The following is a 25,818-nucleotide window of genomic DNA, read 5'->3' on the forward strand; positions in this document are numbered from 1 at the left end:
CCCACTCATTTTCTCTTCACTATAAGGCTTCTAATACAATCATATATATATATATACAACTAGACGAACCTTATGGTTGTATGGAAGTGAAGCATCATTGCCAGCACTGATGTTACTGTCTTTGATGACGATGATGATGATGATGATGACGATGATGGTGATGATGATGATATCTCCAGTGAGCTATTTAGCAGCAAATGCTGGGTCCCAGCAGTAAAATGCAGATATAGTGATCTACAGATTCAGATCTTACCCGAAGTCCGTTTATGGGACGTGGCCCCTACTCAAAATGATAAGACTAATTCTGCGGTTTTGTGACATTAAAATGGTTGTGAAATGAAACGATAGTTTTTGACGGCATTTTTTGGGTCTGCATTACAGGGTACTTTATTACTAAGGCCCGGCTTACGCTAAAATTCAATATATCCCCCACTATTTGGTAAAGGCTCAGTAATTGAAACAAATGCTGTGAACTCATTTTGCTGCCTCGGAAACAACCTACATTTTGTCGGTGGCAGTTTAGTGATCCACTGGGCTGATAACACGGTAATTCGCAGAATTTTCGACAAATCAAGAACAATACAAATCCTTGGGAGTACAATGCCTTTTTCGCTAAATTTGGTATATTAATCACTTGTCACGTGACAAATTCTACCCACGAAAGTAGTGATTTCCATTTCGTAGTTCAACAAACTGACGGGCTGCGCAGTCGGGATTCCGGGTGTACTTTTCGAAATCATGGCTTGGTTAATTAGAACAACTGAGTTTCTTCTGATAACCAGTATGGAAGCACAGATGTTAGCCCATTTATTTAAAATTACAGCCGGAAAGCGTCTGGGCTGTTGTTTTTAATGACCGATCGTAATTTCGTGATACCACGCGGTTTTGAGTGATATTCGGTGGCAGAATAATCCATCCTAACTAAATCTTTGCGAGTTCAGGTAAACCTACTTTTATTAGAACTGAGGGCATCATTTTTCTTGGCGAGAACCTCGTACTGGGTAGATTCACCAGGCACTACACTCAGCTACCGTGAGATGAATTGTGGGGCAGCCTTTTGTCAGAGCCTCGACCAAGTTGTGATCTCTTCCAAGTGCCTATTTAGGTTTCATTCACGGATTCGATGATATAAACATTTTCCAAAGACTGCGAAACACAGAAGAAGCTTGACTCATCTTGCTAGACCTCAGCTTCCAGTCGCCGCTGGCGTCATAGTGAATATGTCTGCCTTATACACGGTCTAGTGCGGGACAGGCATTCAGCGACGTGAATGATAAAGCATAAACCTCCAGGAAACAAAAATCAAACACACCCTGCAACGCCTTCGTTACTTGTCTTTAACAGATTAATATCAGTTGGGTAACACCTCGTGAAAACATAAACCTCGCTAGTATACCGAACGACAGTGAATATAGGAATAAAACCTGACGTTCCAGTTTGCTGCTTTAGCATGGCGCTACAGAAGAACGCGACTGACGCTGAAGACTAGTGAGAGCACGGCTGCTAAATGGTTCCACTCACACCTTTAGGGCTTGCTAGTTTTCTAATCTGCGCAACAGTAAAGGTCGCCGGAATAGTACTCAGTGGTACATCTAAGGTAAAGCGTGTCCCTATCTATAGAGAAAGGTCTATGTATGTCACCAACTCCACCTCATTATTACTCAATAAAATAGTTGGGGAATTTTTACGCTGTAAATATATTACAACAAAAAACGTCAGCTATCTTCAGTATAAAACAAGACTACCTCCAATCTTACTTGAACATTGATTAGCCCGCAGTATTAAGGCAGTGAAGAATCGATGTTGAACATTGATGTCATGTCGATGATGATGACGACGACGATAGACTACTTGGGTTGACGATACTCCACCTACGTGGGAGCATGATTATGTAACTACACACAATCTCTATGAGGAAACTAAGAAATAGCCCAAATTCTCAACAGACCTTGTTGGTCTGCCAGCATTGTTGGTTCTCACTACTACTAAACCCGTCTTTTAACGCATTCGCATTCTGACATTACAATAAAATGACTAGTGATTCGTGTTCTCCTAATACGCTGAATGTTGATCACGGGAAGCGAGTCATAGGGCGGTTTACTCTGCTCAGCACTAACGGGACTTGACCACAAAAGGCCTTCGTTCGTTCTCTCATGCCCTACAGTTTGTGGTTTAGACGGCAACTTAGAATTACTGCCTTTCATAACCTTCACTTGCATGGAGAAGAGATTTCAGGAGTTGTTTCTTTTATTGCCTATTACTGTGAATACATTCGATTCCATACAGAAAGTCAGAATTTGCAGTTTGGGTTTTTTGTAACCCGTGTATACGAATCTTTTATTTTTTTTGGAACAGGATCCTCGTGGGGAATGAAATCGAGAGCCTGAATCGATCCAGTTTTGAGGGGCTATCGAACCTAAAAACACTGTGAGTATACTTTTCTTATTTGTGGGCTATGTAACAAACATTAAAACATTTTGTGCTTGGACCTACAATATCCGTAGTATTCTGTTGATAACTTTTGTGTGCGCGTGAAAACCTGGGTATATTCTTACAAGAAAACAGGGTAGGTCTTGGACTAACTCTGAACAAAACGCTGTAGCCAAGGTGCCTCTTGATCACTCATGACCTAAAGAATTGTTGGCGCTTTTCAGCCCTTGAAAAAGCAGACCATTTGTAGATTGGAAGGACAGTGTTTAATGCGTACAAGTGGTCGTTATTTCGATGAAGCGTGAGATGAGCGGAACAAATAAGTTACGTTCCGTTGGAGGTGGAGGTGTGACGCGAAGTTGAACTCGTTCTACAAGTCAGACCAGTGTATAGGTGCTTCCTTTTTGAAGGCCTTCTGAGGCATACGTGCCTTAAAAAAAATATGCTGCCATCAGACAGTGTAAAAAGACGCTAGTCACACACACACAAGTGCTAGCTTACCACAATCACTCCGAGGTGCCTACACCTCCAGACATTCACTCAGGCAATCTGGATAGAACAAGAACGCCACCGACATCGGTTGGCAGCCATATCTTCTGGTGTCTCCAATCAGACACAATGAGGATCACGTGGTCCCCACCCTGGAAGTCGAGTAGCACCGAGAGCACCCAAGCGTTTCGTGATCTCCTTCATACTCCTCTGCTAAGTCAAGGGTTGGCCACCCCTCTGTTTACGCCCAACCAACGCAGCTTCTGGTGCTGGACATATTCTTCAATGGGAGTACCCGTTGCACAACCGAAAACTCGCATTCTAACTGCCTCTTTACGGATTCACCGACACCAACCCACACGAGCTATGGGACCATATAAATTATTAGGCAACAAATAACCATTGTACTGTTTGGACTGCGCAGTAATTTCGAATACCGAAACAGATGAACCATGTAAACTGGGTTCGTTATCTGGATAACACAATGACAGACAACTCAGCAGTGTCTCAAACAACATGAAAATTCAGGCTGGACACTTAGCCCTCCGCTTTTGTCAGTGAATCGTTATGCCGGAACAGAGGCGAACGTTCTGAGTCAGTTTGCAGTGGAGAACCTCATCTGAATAGTGTTCATGGTATCAGTTTGCTTTCGGATGCACTTTAGTGAGCCGAATGTAGGCCACCTGTTAATGAAAAATGAATCGTCTAGGGCATAGATTATCCTAGAAATCACCACTAGGTACCTACTGTTCACAAATTTTACCTCCGTTGTTCAGCAACGATGATTTTTGCTCAATGTTAAAATTCACGTTCGGAATAATCCACTTGTGGCTTCACTCAGAAAGCATCATTCGGCTAGCGATAGAACGGTGTGGCTTCAACGCTGGTTCATTGGCAGAAAGAAAAACAGTGATTTGACGGAGGTAGTTGCCGATGCAGCTAAATGGATAACACTTGTGGTGCGGGTGGAACGAATAAACGCACTGTCAAAGACATTCAGACGGGGGGATTCTGATTTTCTTAGCAACCATCGACTGATATATCACATTTAATAGAAGAGAAAATGTGACTGTTGACACCCTCGATAACAAAGCCGAGGGAAACTCCAAAAGGATAGCGGTTCTCGCTGACCAATTCATACTTGGGCTAGCGTGTATGCCTGCGGGAATTAGTGTGAATAACAGAACGAGTTGTCAGTCCTGGCGTCTTGTGTACACCTTATTTATCTGGCTGTTCTCGAAGTCCTACCTTCGGAAAGCCTGCAACTAGCCGATAAATTATTGGAATAGCGTTCTTCCTAGATTCGTTGCCTCAATACACCGAGAAGCTATTCAGAGTCAGTAGCAGTATGCGGGTAACAACTAACCAGCAGTTTTCAGGATGGTTCAATTTTCGGAGCGAATTCAAAAGTATTCGATCTTTGAGGAGAAGTTCCTGTCGTACAACCACCTTTTTTTAATTTTTATCCCAAGTTCACGATATCCAGAGAGGGTGATCAGCAGTGTCAGTGTGTTGTAAATCGAGGAACTCAAATGCGGAACCAAGAATGCATACTCAGTCGTATGTCAAAAGACTGCAGTTAATCGCGGAACGGTGTTCATCGCGGATGATTTTACTACGTATGTATCTTTGCAGCTGTCCCCGACATTTGTTGGTATTGTCGATCATGGAAGTGGAATAAACCAGGAAGATTGGTCAGGGGGAAAACGGCTTGTCGGCCGTTAAACTCCAAGCTAAATCTCCCACGACCATTGTTGTTCCAAGTTGTTTTCAAAACGTCCCATTTCACATATACACACCTTCAAGTGCGGTCAAGACGGCCACGAACACTGATGATGTTCACAATTAGATTCTAATTAAGGCAGGCTTGACAAGCAGCTTATTTATGATGTTTCCCAAACAACGACCAATGACTGCCGAGAATTTCCTCGTTAATACGAACCGCGATGTTTTGTTTTTCACAGCCCAAGTGATACCGGACTAATGGTTAAATTCACCACGTTAATGCCTCTGACCGAAGTGAACGCTGACCACAACGTGTTTCATAATTAGCCGACTATATCATAAGCAAAGTGCCAAGTGTTACACAACGCTTAGCAAAGCACATCCCGCCGTACTGAACGTTGTCAAATAAGCATTACAAAGTTATAAATGTTTGGAGCTTTTGGTTCGAAAAAGCCGTTATTTTTCTCTAAAAAATTGCTTTATTTCCAAAGAATTTCAGTAAAAATATCGAAACCACTCACAGTTGATAGAGTAGCCTGTAAGGAGTAGGACAACACCAAAGCTGATGCTAAAATAGTCTGCATTCATCGGGGGGTTTGTTATCTTATCAAACTCTGTTGACGCACTAATTCGTGACCATAAAATGCTCGAACGGCCATAGCGGTTGACAGTACCTATTTAGGAATATTTCATATGGATCGTAGGCGTCCGTGCCGAGATCAGCCATGGTTGGACTAACCGTAACTATCGAAAACAGTTAGGCCTGTAACAGTAGTGTTGAAAATCACTGCCGGTTTGAATAAGATATCAGGAATCAAGGGGACCACAGACCGGTTACAGTCAGCTACACCAGACATGCTAAACGCAACTGTAAGTTTTTCCGTAAGTTTTCAGAAGGGCTTCCAGAATGCACATGGTCACCAGCATTTACGGTAAATCTAGATTCCCGGTGTTCCGCTTTGATGTCATTGCGTTTGGTAAGGCCGACCTATGTCTATATTTCCCATCGAATATCAAAGACTTTCCGTTACGGACCTCAAACAGAATGCTGTCCCATCTTAGGTGGTCGAGTTTCTTCAAAGTGTGAGACAGCTCTTGCGGTAGCCACCATCTGCATTTGCGAAAGCTTGTCTCACGACAGCACCCCAAAGGCTTTCAAAGTTCACATCCCCGTTTCTCTAAGGGGTCAGAATTATTGCAGCTGATCAAGTGCCGTTTCGCCTAACCTCTTTTCGATTCATCTTCCTGGTTTGATAGTGCTAGAGGAGTATAACAATAGGGGAGACGCAAATCTACGTGGCAGACATATTGTAGTCCTTGGGTTGCTTCCATCTTACTCTGTCCGGTGTATGATATCACAGTGCTGTCCCATAGAAATGAATCACTGTCCAGTCAGAGTTTCCTTAAATGGACAAAGCATGACCATTTTTCAATCAAGGTTGTCTGCCGGTCTTCCAAATGTGGCCAAATTTGCTTGCTACGTTTCAAAAGAACGCAAAACTACCCACCCAAAAGTGTTCGAATCCCACGTACTCGACATTCCCATTCAGGGATAGCTACAAAGGAGTTGTGTTGTGAGATCCGAGATAAATCAGTCTTGGTGCTGTAATTCTCGGTGCGCACCTGAGCCCGGAAACCGTAACTAATGATGCTAGATAAAAAATCACAGTATGTTTTGGGCACCAATTCAATGGTTTCAAAGATGGCCGTATTCCAACTGAATCTGTTTTCAGTAGTGACTGGTCACATTTGACAGGCTTATTTTGAATGAACATAATGCGGTTACATCCATAAATTTCACGTCTTTGCTGCGCCGGAAAGCCTTTTCGAATCAGAAGCATGAAATAATAAGCGAGGAAGATGGGCGAAGTCTTTTGAAGTGGAGGGGAACATGTATCGTTGAATCCTCCCTGACCTTATCAGTTTTTCATTGCAGGTCACCAAGCTGGGGCATTAGTTTCTGACTCCGCCGATAAGTTGATCACAGCTGAAAGTTTCATGCACATCGGTTGTTACCGCGCCATACCTGCATAGCGGCCGGACTGCGTAGGCTTTCAATAGATGGTTCTGTCCAAAATTCTGTGGAAATCAACGCAAATTCACTTAAGGAAGCCAATTATTCTGTTTTTGGTCCATCTATCCAAATCAAATGGCCATCTTTTGTGCTCATATACTGTAACATACTGTTCCCGCCTGCCTGAGTTTAGCCATATTTTGAAGCTCTTACTAAACTGAATTAAAAGATTCTAAGTCTCGCGACATGATGTGATGAACAGAAACGTTTACCAGTTGGAATCACATTTCCAAACCATGCGTTTGTCTATATAATAGTATGTTAAGGCTTATCACCATAATTCCATGTGTGAAAGTAAGCCATGAAATCAAAAAGGGAGTTCAACAAATGAACTCATCTGCATGCGAATTTGTTTTTCATCGGAAGCGCACCTGGAACCCAACTGAGTCTCTCGTTTACGACGTTCTTCTGCAACTGTATATGCTGCACCAGGCCGCCTCGTGTTTCAGTTGGTGCGATATTCGGGAGCTCGCGGTATATTTTTTCATAGAAAAAAGTATTTAGAAGGTTGCTGATAGTCCCCACAGCCTGTTTCGCTCTTCTTGGGACTCCTCGGATAGGCGCAACCATAAACTAGAGATTCAGTTCGGTTCCAGATGTGTCTGTCTTCGAAAGTGAATCGGTATGCAGATGAGTTTATCAGCGGAGTTTCGTTTTAAATGAGAACATAGGGCTGATGTAAACTCGGGGACTGTGCCTAGCTCATGAGCCTCGAGAAAGGCGACACCGGTTGTTGGGTGTCGTAGGGTTTTCGCGAACTCTGTGAGTAGTTTATTACGTATTTTACCAGTGGGCAGTTGCATGTAGATAGTCTGCAGAAACCAGGTTTACAATCACTCATCACTTGGTGGAAGTCCCTGTACTATGCTTCCCCCAGTTTATTAGAACGTTCAAAGTCTAGTAAGTCCTTTTGGTCTTTTACGGCGAGCGGGATCTGGTAAATTACGACGAGTAATTCCACCGGATTATTGTGGTTTAGTTAGGGGACGCGCAAGTACACAGACTCCATGCAAGCATGCCAAATCATGACCGGGATTCAGGTGTATCTATTCCTGAGAAAGAATCCATTTTTATTGACCGGAGGATTGTTTTTATGAGCCTATCATTGGGGATCAAATCAAGCAGGATCCCCTATGTGTGTGACCTTTTATAAGAGGATCAACAACACTTATGCGACTATTCGCACAACGGATATGTCCAAATTCTTGTTGCGGGCATTTTCCGCTAAATCATTGTTATATATGTGTATCTGTTTATCCGTTCCAGAGTGATTTCAAACAATCGAATAAGATCGATTGAACCCAGAACGTTCGAACAATTAGTCTCACTTCGACGCCTGTAAGTACTTCCTCTTCCGTACTCCGCTCCACCTGCAGATGTATGCTCTCTTCATTGCTGAGTACTCCAGCACAAGTATTCTGGCTCGTATTCTGAGTCATGCTAATCAAAGTGTAATGACTGAGTCCAAACATTCTTTAAAAATGGTTGAGCCACCCAAATCAAATCAAGAAGTGCATTTTTACTTCTCAGTACCTAAACTAAATAAAAGGAACTTTGATCACTAGTTTATTTACTGTTTGAAATGAGTTCTCACAGTTGATCGTTGTACTAAGGGGCTAATAGCTCTGCCATCTTGGCCTCGAGTAATGAGACGTAGTTGATGACGTGACGTTATCCATCCTGGATGTGTAAAAAACGCGTACATACTACTAATTTCTAATAAAAACAAAGCTGGAAGGAATGGTATTGTCTCAAATTGCAAGTGTGTCTGTTGGAAGGCCAGAATTTAAGTGGAGTCGAACTAGAACATCGCACTGAAAAGTTACCTCTGAAGCCATTACAGGATTGTGTATCAGTCCAAAAGTGATCGCCAATGTTAGATTACTGTTTGTTGCTGTTTTACGAAAAATTCATGATATACCAGCAAACTGAAATCTTCAAACCTTTGGACCTATCAGTATAGATCTCCTGTTGCTCAAGGGCAGAGTGCTTCTTTACAATAGCCTTCATTCAAAAGTCTATTGAGAGCTGTCCTGTTTTGCATAAAGAACTGGAAAAGATAGTTTCCAGCTGATACGGCCTGTCTTGCCAAAAATTGAGCCTTGATCCTGTCGACTAGAGACAAACAGCTTTTTTGTAGTAACCGTCAGATAAATCACAACAGCATTTTATGTAAATGATGCGAGCCATGTATGGATGATTTACTCCCAGGAGTAGTGCTGCCAAGCCGCGTTTACAGTTGAAATATTCGATCCATGAGGTTTTAATTGATTTAAGCGTTGAAGTGTTCCACCTGCTTGTAAAGTTATCTACGAAGGTCAAACTGACACCAGACTAGCGTTCTTGAGACACAGAAATGTGTCAGCTGGTGTTGATAACATCCCGAAAGTAAGTGTCAAATTACTACCGAAGTTCACTTTCTGCACTGGCAGACGGATTTCGGTCGAGAAGGAAACATGTGTGGCAACCTCAGCAGACTGCTTCGTTGAAAAGTATTCAGCAAAACCAAATTTTCAGGTAATTCAGCTAGGGAACTTCGTGGAGTATTTAACTGATAGGCTAAAATCATATAAGTAACCAACTGCGCCACACACCGGTAAGGCAGACGACGTCAACAAAAAACGTCATTTTGGAACTTACATCCATACGTGTCATGCACGACAAATTTCATGAAATTCCTCTAGGAAACGAAAAAAACTTTTGTCTACCTGTGCCGTCTGTTGCTATACACCTGTCCTGCAAATGCTTTTGCATCCCTGCCGAGAGTAAATGAAATATGTGCCCATCTCGTACGCTCCATATAATGGCTGTTCTAGTAAAACTGTGTAAATTGATCCAATATTTCAACTTCTCGTTAGTTATGACTTGGGGTACAGAGATTGCTGAACGCCATGCCGATCTACTTCACTAAACTTTCATCAAAAATTTACAAGTGTATCTAATATCGGACAACTTCAAGCCGAAATAAGTGAAATATCGCGTTACGCGACTAGAAAATGGTTTAAAACCCTGGGTACGATCCCCTGGTAGGCGATACAACCCTCTGTGAATACCATTTAAGGATAGAACATTTCCGATAAGCAGAAATCGCAGAATGAAGGGAATACTGTACTTTTTGAACGATATTTTTCTATCAGGAGTCAACCGATGTTTAGTCAGTCGGAAAATTCTCTCTTTATCCTGCTCTTTCCCTGACTACTGTACTTCAACACAACCGTCCTAACACCTCCATTGTTTTGTATTTTAACCTAACAGGCGCCTCAGCCGCAATGAACTGAAGTCACTTTCACGAGAGGTTTTGAGTGGTTTGTCACAGCTGCAACGAATGTAAGTTTCATTCCACATGCGATTCACACAAGTGTTTCTCTAGTTGATACATTTTAGTTCTGCGCTTCCTCGTGTAGTTGAGATTAGCGCTTTTCGTTTAAAAACCTCACTAAAAATATGACTCCTACTATTGATGGTTAAGCAGAGATACGCTTGTTAAGATAGAAACAAGCGAATGTGTTAAACGATGAACGGAAAGATGACCAATGTGGAAAGAAATGGAAACTTCCTTTTTAGGAAAGAACATGCAATCAAACTACATTTTAACTTACACCATTTTAGGAAAGTCATTCGGTTGTAGCAACCTTTTGGTGTTTAACTGCCATGCTACCAGAAGGAAGCACGAGGGCTGATATGATACTGCCAGTTTGTTCAAACCTAGGAAGGAGAGGTCGAAAGTCAGAGGTCGGGGCTCGAACCACAGACCTTCCGGGCAATTAATTCGCGCTCTCATCAACATCTTATTTTAGGAAGAATTTTGTGATACACTTGCGTGAGTGTCTGGAGGTAAAGGCACCTCGGAATTGTTGTGGTTTTTTTTTCTTTACAATCATGGTTGTACGGCAGTGAAGCTGAACACTGATGTCATGCTGTCGATGATGCTGATGAGCGCAAAGTTGTTGTTTTTTTAGGATACAAAACTATTCAATAATTTTGCTCTAGGTGATGGCTGACCAAGCTAATTGCACACATGAAAGGAAAAAACAATTTGTGTATCACTGTGAGTGAGTAACTAAGGGAAGCAACATGCTGCGATTTCGCGGTTGTTAAGTTTACTTTCACAAAGGCCTTCTTCACAAAAGACACTCAGGAAGTGTGGCAAAAATACTGACGATGAGTTGCAGCTACGATTATGCAAAGTGTTCTTGGAGAAACCAATATACTGAAACCAAATAAACGTGTTGTATTTTCATAAACGAAACTAATCACAATGTTGCTGAAAACTCTTCGACAGCCCACAACTGATTTCGCCCTTCTCGGGGCTCATCAGGTAGGCGCAGTCCCCGAGTTTCCGTCAACCTTATGATCTACTTGAACACAAATTGTACTGTTTTCGAGAAGTATATTCATTTGCATATCAATTTGGTTTTCACGAGAGACTCAACTGAATCTCTCGTTTACGATATTCTACGACTGAATGTGTTGTACACAGGCCACCTCATGATTCAGTCGGCACGATATTCCAGATATCGCAGTACATTTTCATAAAGGCCTGATAAGCCCCACAAAGGTTGTAACCAGTCGAGGGCTGTCGAATAGTTTTCAGCAACCTTGTGAGTAGTTTCCTTTATGAAAATATCCTAGCACTGGCTCGTCCACACAAACGGGTGCAAAGGGCAATGAGGCTTAAGAGGGATCATCACTTGAACCGAACCGGAAGAATTAGAATCTACGCTGGACCCGAATCCATGAAGGTTTCCACATCGACCTGAGGACTCACCCAACTGAATCATGAGTTGGCCTGTGTGCAGCACATTCAGTTGTAGAACATCATAAACGAACGGGAGACTCAGTTGAGTCACTCATGGAAACCAAATTGATTTGCAACTTAGTGTATTTCTCGAAAACGTGTTTTATCCTAATAAGGATGGGCCGAGGGTGAGACCAAAATATCAAAGCATGTTGCTATATTTCTCCTTCTTTCTAAGGACCAAAAGTTGTGTTTCAGTCCCGTTGCTATGGTGAACATATGCCCAACATATGGTTGATCGGCTCGTACGACAGCAGGTTTACAGCTGAATTGCTGATTAATTGAAGCGACAAACCGATTGATGCTCTAAGTCCGGTTTGTTTGTCCAGCCGCCTTTGGCAGACGTGACCGCACTGCATAAACGATTAAGTCAAATTGCAGTTTAATGTTCGAGCGTGTGTTTTGCCGATACATACAGACCTCCAGTCCTAAACCTGACAGTTAAGGAACCGGCCTCGTAGATCGTGACACATGGAGGGTTGTTTGATAAATTCTGTTTGATCACACGCAACAGACGTTTGTGGTGAAAAGATCTTGCCAGCTTTTTGTCGTTCGTCTTGGGAAAGGAAGGTGCTTGGATAAACAACCAATTAGACCAAGTTACACACCTCACTAGAAACGGGATGTTTATCTTGCACCATGTGCGGTCACGTGTGCATCCGCATGTAAGTAAATATAAGATGAATGCTCTCAGATATGGTCTGCAATTTTTGATAGATTGTTGATATCCTGGGTAGAGACATATGGCACCATATCTGTGTACATTTGACCAGAAAATCGACCCCACACAACGTGCTGCGCCACAATGCCATGGTGAACTGTCACCAGGGGATATGCTGATTCAGAGAGGCCTTGCGAAAATAGGGATTTGTAGTTATCTGTGCCGCCAGCAAATCGATTGTGACAACCTTCTAGTGTTCATTTATTTTGTAGGGAATGCGGCGCAGAGGAAGAGAGTGACGCAGATGACTATGACGGTAAATGTTGCTTCTAGTTTAACAACATGCAGACTTTCTGTTCACTACACACACCTACCGCGGATTGGGACGCGACGCTTCGGAACGTGTTTATGGACACAGCTATCCTCGCATTAGCTAAATACAGCCGTACTCTTGTCAGACCACACACTGTTCAGACATACCGGTCGGCGGCACTGTGGCTGTGAAAGCTTCCATTTTTTGGAAATTACGATGCCCGTAAAATCCGTAGTTCAGTCATAGGTTTACGACAGTGAATGACAAGCCTAGGATACACATGAAGATGCTTAATTTCACCTAATTGTTACTGGCATTTCGCCTGATATTGGTTTAACCTTTCTTCGGGAACAAACTGTTCGCAAGCGAAGTCTGTCACACGCAGACCAGTATGCGAATCAGGCATTCTGTCAAACGTTTTAGGTGAGAAACCCAAATGTGGGAAAAATTCATGAAAACGAGAGGGACCGTCTGGAGGGATCACAATGGAAAGCGGTTGCCTTCTGTCGCCCACTTGGACTAGCCCAGTAGATCAGCGAGCACGCAGAGCGGAGTCATGCTGCGAAGTACAAGTGCACGACAAAGCGCTGGATAAATGAAAGTGACAACGTGATGAACAGGCACTGTCAGGCAATCAAATCAAACTAGTCTGTCGGGTCACGCGCACAACGCCTGATGAATTAATTGAGCCGCACAGCCCAACATGTCCTTCCTTAAGTGCTGACAGTGGGAGTGCACACGAGGTTTAACAGAACATCCAACGCGTTTAGGTCGCTTTGCGAATGGGACTTTTGTTTGTGCTAATGTGGATGGCACTTGTGCATAATTCATTGTACGGTCTTAACTGCATTTGGGTGTTTGACTAAGACGATCCTCAGAGTTTCACAACATAATTTGGGTTCAGATACACCTACGCTTGGACATGACCCATCTGATACAATCTGCTGCAATGCATCGAGGAATACGGTATCCCTTAAGAATCCTGGTCAGCTGAAAGGGATAACCAATGTTACTTTTCTAGGTAGTCTGTAAGATAACTTCCAAAAACACTTAATTTTAGCAGTCTGGGCTTCCCACAATGGGCATGAACATACCAACGGTATGCTCAGGCAAGACATCAGCTAATTCACCTTCCCGCTCAGTGTTCAAAAGAAACAATCTAGTGTATTAAGAATAGGGAAAAATGGGTTAGCTGACCATATCCACACTATCCAAATAGTGGGGAAACTAATATATATGCAGATTGCAGGGGTGAGGTGAGGTGAGCAAGCATACCGTAAAAATTGCTCAGCGAGCTGAGGCTGACGTCTGCCAGCATTCGGCTGGTTTGGTACGTCACGGAAACAGATAACAAAATGAGCTAACTGATACAGACAGAAAAATAGGTCACCATCGTTCTCCCGAGCGGTGGTTACGTAGCACGGGACACGCTCACCTGTAGTTCTTGGCCGTCCACTCCTCTCATAAGGCAGACCCAATTACCCACAGACTGTGCTATAATTAGTCAGTTAAGGGGCGTTAAAAATGGAAGCAGATAAATCAACCGAGAGAAATGGTGTGCACTTGATCTAGGCCTCTCTGTAACCGCGTTGAGACGCATAAGACGCGCGAAGAAGTGGTAACAACTGTTGTTCTTGCAAAATAGATCCGAAAACCTCTTGACTTGCATGGCGACAGATTGATGCATCGTTTAATCACAAACGTTGGACACTAGCGGGAAACTGCTAGTGACCCTCTCAGCTTGGAAAAGTATGAAAGCACACACTGAATTATATGGATGCAAATAAACTGGCCAGGGAAGTGAAAAAGATAACCTGAAACCCATCTGAAACTCTCGTTTGTGATGTTTCCAGGCAACTGAATGTGCTGCACCAGGCCGCCTCATGTTTCAGTTGCTACGCTACTCAAGATATGGCGATACATGTATATTCTTTTTATGTCATACGGTTGCAAAGGTTAAGAGAACAGTATTCAACATATTTGAAGGGGCATGGTGAAAATGGACAGGAAACCGCGTGAGAGACGACATAGGCTACCTGTCAAAGAACAATTAGTTTAGGTCACCAACAGGATGACCTGAGTTTGTCAGCCTGGCTAGCTTCTGGAACTAGGAGGTAGTACAACACTTAGCTGACACTACACTCAACGTGATACCCAACCAGAGCTTCCGCATTGTTTAAAAGGCGCCGGCTAATCAACCCAAATCAGTACAGCAACGCACAATTGCAGTGGCTGAAGCTATCGCCATTTGACATTGCGACCCGATCCATTGTCGGCAAAAACGCTTTGTTCGTGTGTTGTACTTACCATGGTTTAATTCATCTTCCTCACACATGCACCCTGTGTTGAACACACCACCCGCGCTGACAAGCTCAAGTCATCCTATTGCGGACCTGAGCTAATTGTTCTTTGGTAGGTAGCCAGTGTCGTCTCTCACTCGATTTCCTGTTCATGTTCAACTATGATAAACACTGCTCTCTTAACCTTTGCAATTGTATGACTTAAAAAGACCTTGCCGAAAACATGTTCGTCAACCCATCTGTGTTCCTAGTATAAATGGGAATTTCCGGAACATATAGGTTCGTAATGTACTACTCGTAAGGTTGCTGAAATCTCCTCGACAGCCCACGACCGGCTTCGACCTTCTGGGGGCTCATCAGATAGGCGCAGTCCCCGAGTCTCCATCAACCTTATGTTCTACTTGAAATCAAATTGCACGAAATCGTTTGTTGCAAATCAGTGTAGTTTGCTACTTTTGTGCAATTTCAAAGTGTATTTGCAGGACAGCAATAGTTATCATAGCTCCGATGTGAAAATACCCAGCTAACTTCGCAACTCCGTTGTTTCGAAGAGATATTCCAATAAAAATGATACAAGGTCAGTCGTTAAACACTAATGTCAGACTACTTTGATGAACCTAGAGCTTGTAGTGTATGGTTTAGTGATATTTGTCTTTTGGGTGGCCGTCTAGATTCTGTGGGGCCCTCAGGAAAATCTGAAACCAAAGCGGATAAAGGCGAACATCTTGGGCCGAGATGCAAATGTGGTTCGAAAATTTGAAAAACGGTCACAATGAGATATGATTCAAGAGGTACAAAACGTTCAAGACAACCTATATGCCACAAGAGAGGAAGCAGAAAGACAGATTGTTTTGGGTATCCTTTCAAACGAAAGTTTTGCCCTATGTTTGGCGCATTTTTGTGGGACTGGGTCGGTGCACTTGGATATTTCCTTTCAAGGAGTAAATTTTCCATCGAATCGTAAGGTTTCCAATCTTCCGGAATCGTTTTCTCCTTGATATTACCTGCGTGTGTACTAAAAACACTCACAGACAGTTTGTACCGTCAAGTCCTGAAGTGAGTGCGTCGTATGATCTGGTCGGCCAAGTGAGGTGAGGCTGAATTTCAAGATCATACCGATGCTGCTAACATCAGACAATGCGTTTTTGCACCACGGCAGCATGCGATAGTCACACGTTCTTGCGAAATTAGACTGTCGCGCAAAATGCGGCTGAAAAAGGTCAAGGTCATGCGCACACATTCCTGTCGTTTGGTTTATTTGCTTCACGTTTTTTGCACTTCCCTAAATGAAGTACAGTCTGTGGGAAATCGTGTCTGGGATTACCGTATGCATCATGAGTGGAATGAGCTAACAAGCAAGAATCGATCAGTTTAATGCACCAAGTGAGCGTGCCCCGTCCCAACTGACAATCGCTCACGTTCATCCTACGAGGAACAAAAATCTCGCGAACCAGTTGGAATTGCGAGGAGATTTGAGAATTTCTGAGATTTCGCCTGTGAGTGAAAACAGTCCGTGATGGAAAGCCAAGAAGCACTCGACAGCTGCTTCATCCTTATAGAGCATTATCAGCAGTTCGAATCGCACGTCAAGAGGTTACGGGGTTCGAAACTCTCTGGATTCCCATTAGGGATGAAATAGTTACACGGGGCCTCTTAGCTTTCCAGCATACACTGGCTTCACTTCCAGGACGAACTCTCGAGTTAAATCCAGCCTATTTTTTTCTGCCTGAACGAGTTAGTTTGTTTTCTATAGAGAAAAATGTTGGTATCTCAGGTAGCGTAGATGGTCATTGCCTTGTTCACTAAGCTGGGCAATTTGATTTCAAACGTTTCATCACCAATCCAGGTGACATCACCACTGCGTTATTGGGGAAAGTAGTTGTGCGTAGCGATGGGTTAGTGATTGTGCCCACCACTACGCTCCCCAATAACGCACTGGTGATGCCACCTGGATTGGTGATGAAACGTTTGCAATCAAATTGCCGAGTTGGTCACTCATGCGCTGGCAGATGTCGACCTCAGCTCACAGATGACTTTCTTACCGTTACTCATCCCGTGGTATGCAGACTGTAAGTTTCTTATTACTTCGTTAGAATGAGAATGAAGTTTTCCAGCCCCTCTCTCNTCTCAATGTACGGAACTGCTTCTTCGAATGCCGAGCTCACATGTGGGAACTCGGTGACCCCAATGTCTTATCCAAATCGGGATGGCCACACGGGTAGATGAACCACCTTATGCCTTGCCGAATCCTGCTGTTGGTATGTCCATTCCCAGAGTGTGTGTACTGAAAAAGAGTTACAAGACTTGTACTTGCGCCAAAATGAAATTATTCATGTACCCTAATACCGTGAAATACTTCGGCCTTCATACTTTGTTTCCGGTAACACCGTTCACTGATTCCAGTTGGCATAATGACAACTTTGTGTGCTCATTCGAAGTCACTGATTGCTCGTTTTCGATTCTTTCCATATCGTTCGTTGCAGAGATCTACGTCACAACAAATTAACCTGCCTGGATGCCGATCTGTTTCGAGATCTCCCAGAGCTGCGTCATATGTGAGTTTATACGAATAGAGACCATTTCTCGTTTAGTTGTGCGCTAAGTTTTAATCCGGTCCAGCACAACGACATTCTTGACGATTCCTCTATGAAATTAAGCCATAGTGGTAACCAACGCTGAATAAAAACTAGTAGCGCACAGTATTTTCACTTTTGGTGATTTTTAGCTGGCCATTCCAACGCAAAACTGACCGGTACAGCCTGGTTCCCAGGTAGATCTTTCTAGCTGCTGTCTGGTTACTGTTTACCACCGAAAGTTTTACTTATTTCAGGAGTAGGTGTTAAGTTTCAATTCAGCAGACGTAGATATTCGCATAACAAGGTACTACTTATTATCACTCGAGAGAATGGGGCATGCGACCCACAAATGAGGATTTAACACGTATGCATTTGACCGAAAAACAAGCGATGGGCCCGGGAAACGAATGCATTCTACGGGAAGGTTACTCACTTTTGCAATAGCAGCAATGAGCTTTAAAATTAGACAACACTCGAATTCTTGGGCTGTTTTCACCAGATGGGCACAAAGAACAGGGACTTCTGGAGTAGCGTTTCCTCAATCCTCGTTCTCAAATGCAGTCTGTAATTTTATGAAAAAACGATTCCAACAGATAGACTGTTTTGTGAAAACAAACAAAAATTCTTAAGTCGGTTTAACCTGTTCCCTTGTTACTTACGATTATTCATCCGTTTGCGTCTAGTTATTTACTTAACGGGTTAGCCTTTCGCTGTCAAGGGCCAACTCCTCTTACTGGATTCATTATGCTTGTAAGAACATTTGGATCTTGGTAAACGATTGGCCGATACATCAATAGGCAGTTGTAATGTTGACATTCACCATGTCGATACCCTTCCACCGTGGCATGGATTTTCGTAAAGGGAGTTTTCCTTAAAAGCCACACTACACGCAGGCTGGCCAAAATTAATAACACAACACATACGCTCAGAGCGACCGCTAAAAGCATCGATCCGAGTGAATTGATATACCTAGTGCAAAGTTGTCCAATAAGTCACTGATTATCCAGTGATTGGTCGAGTATTTCATCACGCACTGTGTGAATTCTCCACCTGCGAATGCCCACTATTACGGAGTTTTATTCTAGTCTGAGGCTCCTGGAAAATACTACGGTTCACTTAGTGTCAGATTCCGTTTTTTAAGGCACTTTTCACTGATTGCTTATGATTGCTTACTTTGGTTAGTTGACGGTAACAAGTTCTACTCTTCCAGTGCTATCCTAGGATGACATACATTCGACAACCACGAGGGTTGGAGCACTTACATAGGCCTAAAAGAGTTTGAATGGTTGCACGTGCGTCTGGTGAACATGCTGATCTCTTGAGACCAGAATTAGCCATCGCTTAGATAACTCTGATTCTACAACGGACTCCTCTATCCAGTGATTTTCGGTTAATGACTTGCCTGTAGGTTTAGAGCAAGTACGGTTTTCAAGAAATACACACATTTGCAAATCAATTTGATTTTCACAAGAGACTCGACTGAATGTGTCCTAGCAAATTGAGTGTATTGCAAATGAGTGTATTTCTCGAAAACAGTCCAATTAGGGTTCAAGTAGAACATAGGGTTGACGGAAACTCGGGGACTGCGCCTACCTGATGAGCTCCAAGAAGGACGAAACCTGTCGTGGGCTGTCGAAGAGTTTCCAGCAACCTTGTGAGTAGTTTCCTTTTATGGAATTAGTGTTTTATTAACACTGAATCCAAACCACCCATTAGAGTTGGGAAGGTTCCCATGATAAGCCATATTAATGGCGTCAGATCTGTTGTTCAACTAATGCCCGAGAGTCTTTGGTCGACAAAATCTGGCAACTACATTGCTCACTGGTATTTCGTAACTTCTCTTCAAATGCATAACTTATCTGAGATGATAAGCGGAGAAAGAAACGAAAGCTACCGAGAAAAGAATCCACGTAGAGTAGACAAGATAGTTCCAACAAAACGAACACCAGTATTTGTTTTACAACTAAACAGTGTGACTTGGCGACTTGTGGCAAAAGCCGCTTCTCCAAAAATCACGACCGGTTATTAGTGAAAAACGTGTGAGGACGTAGCGTTAAAATCCACTGGCTCGTAAAGTTGCGCACATTACTCTCACTCTTCGACATCATCATGCTGTGTATTGCTGACAGAACGTCTGAAAATGAACTGCTAGTATTGGTTTAAGGTAGATTATTGATATAAAGAAAACTAATCACAAGGTTGCTGAAAACTCTTCAGCACCACCCGGCAGGCTTCTTCCTTTTTGAAGCTCATCAGGTAGGCGCAGCCCACGGGTTTCCGTCAACCTCATGCTCTACTTGAAACCAACGTGCACGAAATTAGCCAATATACACTCATTTGCAATCTAATTTGGTTGTTTCTTGAGACTCACCCGCAACCCAGCTGAATCTCTCGAGATTTGATGAACTTCTCAGGCAACTGAATGTGCTGCATTCACCAGGCATCCCCAAGCTTCAGTCGCAAATTTATTTGAAATATCGCGTTACATGTATATATTTGTATTGTAATGTACTACTCATAAGGTTGCTGAAAATCCATCGACAGCCCGCAAATGAGTGCATTTGTCGAAATGTGTCCAATCTGAATTCAAGTACAGCATAGGGTTGACGGAAACTCTCCCCAAGAAAGGCAAAACCTGTCGAAGAGTTTTCAGCAACCTTATGAGTAGGCGAGCTGCACCACCTCCTCGTGGTGCCGACCGGGCAGTTAAAATGAAATTGATTTGCAAGTGAGTGTATTTGTAGATTAGTAATAGTTCGGCTTTTAGAGGGCCAGGCAGTCCAGTACTTTGTCAGTGGTCCTTACTAAATCCGAGAATCTCTTTTGGTTATGCTGTTTGCAGTCAGGTTCTAGACTTCAAAAATTCTGGTGAGAAAATACTTCATACTTTTGCCTTATCTTTCGCCGCATTTTGGTTGATAAACTCCTGCAGGAGACAGGGTGTGCTGAATATAAACGAAACAACTTCGTGACGATCTGACATCAAAGGAACTATTCCGATTCGGCTCGATCACAGAATAAACATAACAAACGATTCACGCCAGAGGCAAAACATTTTTAGATGGGTCATAGGAATGCAGTGGAAGCTGACCTTTTGATTTGTACGAGTGGTTCCTTTTACGCTATGACAGATGAGCAGCTTCTACTGTTGTCCTTTATTTTAAGGCTTTAAAAATGACCTTCATATGCGTTTTGGAAGGGTTTGGTAAACAAAGGACAAAACTCATCATAGTCATCAATCAACCGTGTTATCTGCACACTACAAATGACACTCATAAGCAAGACGATGTAATCTACGGCGCCGACTGTTCCTTGGTGACCTCACCACCATCATTAGAGACATGGATGGGGGGACAATTGTCTATTGTGTCCCACACGGACGGGAAACTCAAGACTGATCTGGTGGGAGATCATGTGATAAACGCACCGTGTAAGATCACGGATGTTCTCCCACAGTGGTGACCGAAGGACAGCCGTCAAACTGTCATGTATGATTAGCGCCATTCTAGTTGAAGGGGCTGTCTCACCTTTCCGGTTAGTTTTCAACATTACCTCAAAATGATGGTGGGGTTCTGAAGGGGTGAGGTCCGTCGGTCAACAAGTTCATATTTAGCTGACGTCCAAATACGATGAGAAATGTTGCGCACTTATACGACATTGTTCGCCAAATCGAAATTTCGCATGTCTCTCGAACATTGGGACGGCAAGCTTATTAAGTCACCAGCCATGCAAAATGCTACAAAGTAAGATATCTTCACAGGAATGCCCCTTCTAAAATCAAAACTAAATATACATATATTATCACTATATATAAAATATATTATACATTTATGCCATTACATACATATGTGTGAGGTTCACGAAAATGGTGAGTGACGCAGATGGATTCGAGAAATGTAGGGAGTCCAGAGTTAATGAACTCCTTCAATTAGACGTCCACCACCGTTTGGGCTTCATTCTGAGCATTCAGATTTAAAATATCATCTCAAAGTGCGAGTTACTCACAATGCTGACCAGCGCTTCGCGGGCGAACGGCTCAGTGTTCACACCGCTAGCCGAGGGGTGGCGGATTCGGAACTCTCCAGTTCTGCTCTGTAAGATACGCACTGTTGATGTTTTCCAATAAGGATTCAACAACTGTACAGTGTTTCTCGACTTTTCAACGCGTACTAGCCTCGCTTTCAAGGCTAAATCTCAACTGGACTAAAACCCAGTTTTTTATCAAACCTACTTAGCAAATGCAATTTTTATTATTATTTATTTTTTTACTTTTCAAAAATCCCAATTATAATCGCTTGTTCAGTGAACACGCAGTATAGTGCTTTTGGTTTCTATGATAATCTAACACCGAATGGTATAACATCAAGTTCTATGGCCTATAAATGATGGTGAAAGAAAGGAAAGCAGGTTTAAATCCCGCTAAATTAACCAACCAATTGTATAAGACTCTCAACCCAATCGATAATCATTTAACCTTTGTTTTGGAAGGATGCAATGGTGGCTTATCCCTCTGGATAATGAGGTTCAATCAGTACCCCTTTATGATCTACACGGCAGCGTTCATAGCGTCCATGAAATCCTGAATGTCTCATGTTTTTAGGAACCCAAGTCCGGATTTGAACTTATTTGATATGGTGGTCAATTCTGGACGAAACGCTTCATGTTCTTTAGCCCACCTCTTGTCTAATTCATGTCACCGAAGACTCCTGGACCTCAAGGAACCACCGGCGATCTTTTGCATTCAAACATTTTAGGCTAAATTCAAGTTATCAGGAAATGACCCTATTCTACACTTTACCTCATCAACAAGCCTGATAGCAGGCTGAGGACTGACGAAGTCGGCGAAACGGGTCGGTTTCCATAAAGCTGTTTTTTGTTGCCGTTCCCACCAATTTATAACTGCCCATCTGCGTTCTCTCGCTCTGCACTGTGGTTCTGGGGACAAACGTTACGCATTCGAAAACAGGTTCTCTCAGACCACTTGTTTACCTGGCAACTGTATTCATATTTGATATCCAAAGTATGAGAAAGTATGAGCATGAGACTCTGTGGATAAACAATATAACGCACAAAGCTAAAATAATTAGTATTCTCCGACATCTGACGAACTGCATGAGACCCACAACCTTCAAACTGATAACAGAAAGCCCACAGATGATTGTTGCATACTGAGGCCACGATCCTCCCATCATACAGTTTGTATCACGTAATTTGGGTCATTGCAGGATCTCTCAGACAAAGAACGGGTTGTAACAAAATTATTACCCTTATGAACACGGTACTCATGGTTTTGAGACAGTGAAGAGTCTCTAAAGCTTCAGTTTTGTTCCTGTTAGCCGAGACAGCTTAAAAGACAAGGGGAACTGTATAAATAGGTTGTCGTTGCTTTACATCGTCACCACGAGGCTTCTGATTATCCTTTGAAGATATATGACCTGGTGGCCTACCGGTTAGTATGTAAACACCCTAAGGGGTTGATGAGTGTTGTGCATTTAGACAGGATGTAGCGCCACCATCCCACAAACAAATGGTTCACGGTACATGGTCGTTTGTTGAAAGGCTTCCTAAGTTGAAGTTGGTAGCAGGCACCTTCTAATTTTACCATGAAGTACGTCAGGTCCATCAGAGGAAACCACCTACTGGATGGTCTGTGCATTACATCGTAACGAACCCAGTGTACGACTGAAAGCCTGAGGTTTATTGACACAATGTCCCAGCTGTGACAGTTGTTTTGTTCGCTTTGCTCTGTTCTAAGTTCCAGAGAGGAAGTATAAACACGGATCTAGATTATTTCACTCCGTCCCACTGGCCGAAATGACATTTTACACGAATGTGATGTTCTAAAACTGTTTGCTTCAGACCCTACAGCAACAATGATGTCTGTAAATCAATGGTAGCATCTAATCGCAATGTTATTGGTGTTTTTGCAGCAACACAGTCCGTGAGAATTTAGTTGTTAAGGCAATAGCAACGTTATTTTCAACAAGGTTGGAATATCCGCCATTGGGAAGCAACAAATTGAGCTGCGATCGTACCCCAGCGGGTTTTGCTACCCATCCTGCAATATTTCATCTTGATTCTGTGAGCACAGACATAAATGCGGCTGCGTTACTCCAAGAAAGATTTGCACTGACCCGGTAATTGTTGTCAACTGTATCAAGAAAACACTTATGATGACGTGATTGCAACCCAATCTGAAATCCCACTAGACATGAAAACTCGAAGATGATGTGATATCAACCGCTGGCATCATATTCAAAGTGTTCTGAACTATTCAGTACATTTTTTGTGGCACCTTGACAACTTTACCCATCTGTAAAGAGTCGCCAGAATCAGATCGTTTCAAGAATTCCATCGAAATACTTGGCAGCAATTATCAGGACACCCTAAGATTTAAACTTTGGAAAAACGTGCTACTGTTAATTGAGCCTAAGAATGCCAAAGGCTGACATTTTAGGAGTTGGCAGCGACATTGGATATCTTTAAATACAACACAGGCTGAACAAGCGCAGATGCTATAGAAGCAGTTGCCTCCCCCGAACTTCCTCACCGTCAAACATCTTCTCAAGTGACCTTGGAGAGTCGCCCATCTGTCTAATGCAACAACCGTCTTGTTTTGATGATGGCCAAATAATTTAATGTTTATACACTCAAGTTGTAAGTAACCGCGGTGAAGCAAAACCAAACGTTTGTTCGTTCCTGTACAAAGCGAGTGGTAACATGTGACTTGACAGTGCCAGAATATAACCACTGTTATGTTGCTTGGGGCTGGTGAGCATGTGCACAAAACTTGTTGTGACAAAGGCATCGTTAGGCCTGAGCGGTCAGAACTCTTGGGCACTGTCGTGTGGTGCTCGTTTGTTGATCCCCAGGGGACTTCACGATCGGCTCTGCAAATGGGAAAATGGGGTAAACTAAATGATACAAAACCCAGTAAACAAGTCAAAACGCAATACCGATAATTGCACAGAAATCACACAGGGGCAGCTGTGTCACTTGTTAGCTACACTTCGAATACAAACTAATTTAAGCTCCGTAAACTTGCGACGTCAAACTATCGTGACCGTCAGAGCGTTTTTGCCATAGTTTAAAGTTTTTTTAGTTCATAACACAAGTGCGAATGTCTGCAATTCAAAACCGCACAAAACCATTCCTTCACTCATCCGAGCTTAACAAGTTCGATCACTAATCCATACTAGGAAAACGAACCAATTCTGTCACAGTATTGGGTCACATGACTCTAAATCTTCCCCTAGTCCAAAACATCCGCCACGTTTTCCGCACAATGGAAGCACAAATGGTGAATCAATCTTGGTGTTTCCAATTGCAAAAGCATTTCATCACAACCAGAACGACGCACGTTGCCCCTTCATTTTCTCACCATAAATCTGTTTCCTCACAGCAGTTTTGTATCCGTTAAATGGGCTAACAGATGGAACGAGCAATCTTTCGCGGAATTCTGTGTTCGGGAAAAATGCCTTAGTTTTATAATTGTGGTAAGTGAGGACGGTATAGGCGACTTTCTGAAGCGATTCCACTTCTGGTCCATTTTTTTCAATTTCATGTTGTCTGGACCGTAATTCACCAACGAGGCGTTGTATTTATGATTGCTTTGAAGCAGCATTTCGGCAACTTAACGGTTTAATTTGGTTTATTGTCTGCGCGCAAGTGTTTTTGCTTTTAAAAATATATAAATTTAGTGAGTTTGATGTTCCTTGTTTTACCGAAGTGTACTACCGTAGGTCGAGGAAGTGGGCTTGGACTTTGAATGGATGATCAACGGGAACTGCTATGGTTTAAACTGCTCTTTAATTGACAGAATGCAGACTGGTGCTGTTAAAGTTTCTTTGCTCTTTGATTGGCAATCCTCATCAAGAGAATGCAGACTGGTGCTGTTAAAGTTTCTGTGTCGCAATTATACGCTGAAATAATATTTAAATGAAATTCCATCTTGAGGGGCTGATCTACGCTTAAAAGTCTGGAAGCACTGTATAGGTATTTTGGTCTTGCCTGTAATCATCACGAGTTTATGGAAGGCTTCTGACCCACCAAACACTGGCTGGTTTTTGAGCATTATATCATTCGGCCACTGGTGACTGATCAGCACTGTAGTTAAGTCGCACTTAACATCACTGTCCTTCAACCAAATACTCCACTCCCCTACCGAATAATTTCGGGAAGTACTGGAAAACCAGTTCACAATTGTAGGGCAGAATCAGTAGAAAGCACACGAAAAATCTCACATTTGGTTAGAACAGAAAGCTTTCAAGCAATGAGCGGCTGGTCAACGGAGTAACTACCCTAATTGTCACCATCCTTTGAAAGCTCTCTGATTAACGTATGGTTAAAATAAGAGCGTTGCTTCTTGACTATGAGATCAACGCCTGAGTTGGTTGATGACATTTTACATTCCACCGAAAGGTCCGGTGGGTGCGAATAGTTCGTTTGCTTC

General features: G+C 42.8%; 1 protein-coding gene across 1 annotated transcript in view; it reads left to right on the forward strand.

The window, feature by feature from the left end:
- The window catches only part of T265_00605 (hypothetical protein), a gene marked incomplete at both ends in the record, with an annotated part of 48,759 nt that extends 31,410 nt beyond the window's left edge, over positions 1–17,349 (forward strand). The window contains 4 exons of the mRNA XM_009164433.1: positions 2,356–2,427; positions 7,985–8,056; positions 9,974–10,045; positions 17,274–17,349. Of these exons, the coding sequence (XP_009162697.1) occupies positions 2,356–2,427; positions 7,985–8,056; positions 9,974–10,045; positions 17,274–17,349 (292 nt within the window). The remainder of the gene's footprint in view (positions 1–2,355; positions 2,428–7,984; positions 8,057–9,973; positions 10,046–17,273) is intronic.
- Positions 17,350–25,818: the final 8,469 nt, after the last annotated feature.

This window comes from Opisthorchis viverrini, assembly GCF_000715545.1.
Source record: "Opisthorchis viverrini unplaced genomic scaffold opera_v5_6, whole genome shotgun sequence".
NCBI classification, from domain to species: domain Eukaryota; kingdom Metazoa; phylum Platyhelminthes; class Trematoda; order Opisthorchiida; family Opisthorchiidae; genus Opisthorchis; species Opisthorchis viverrini.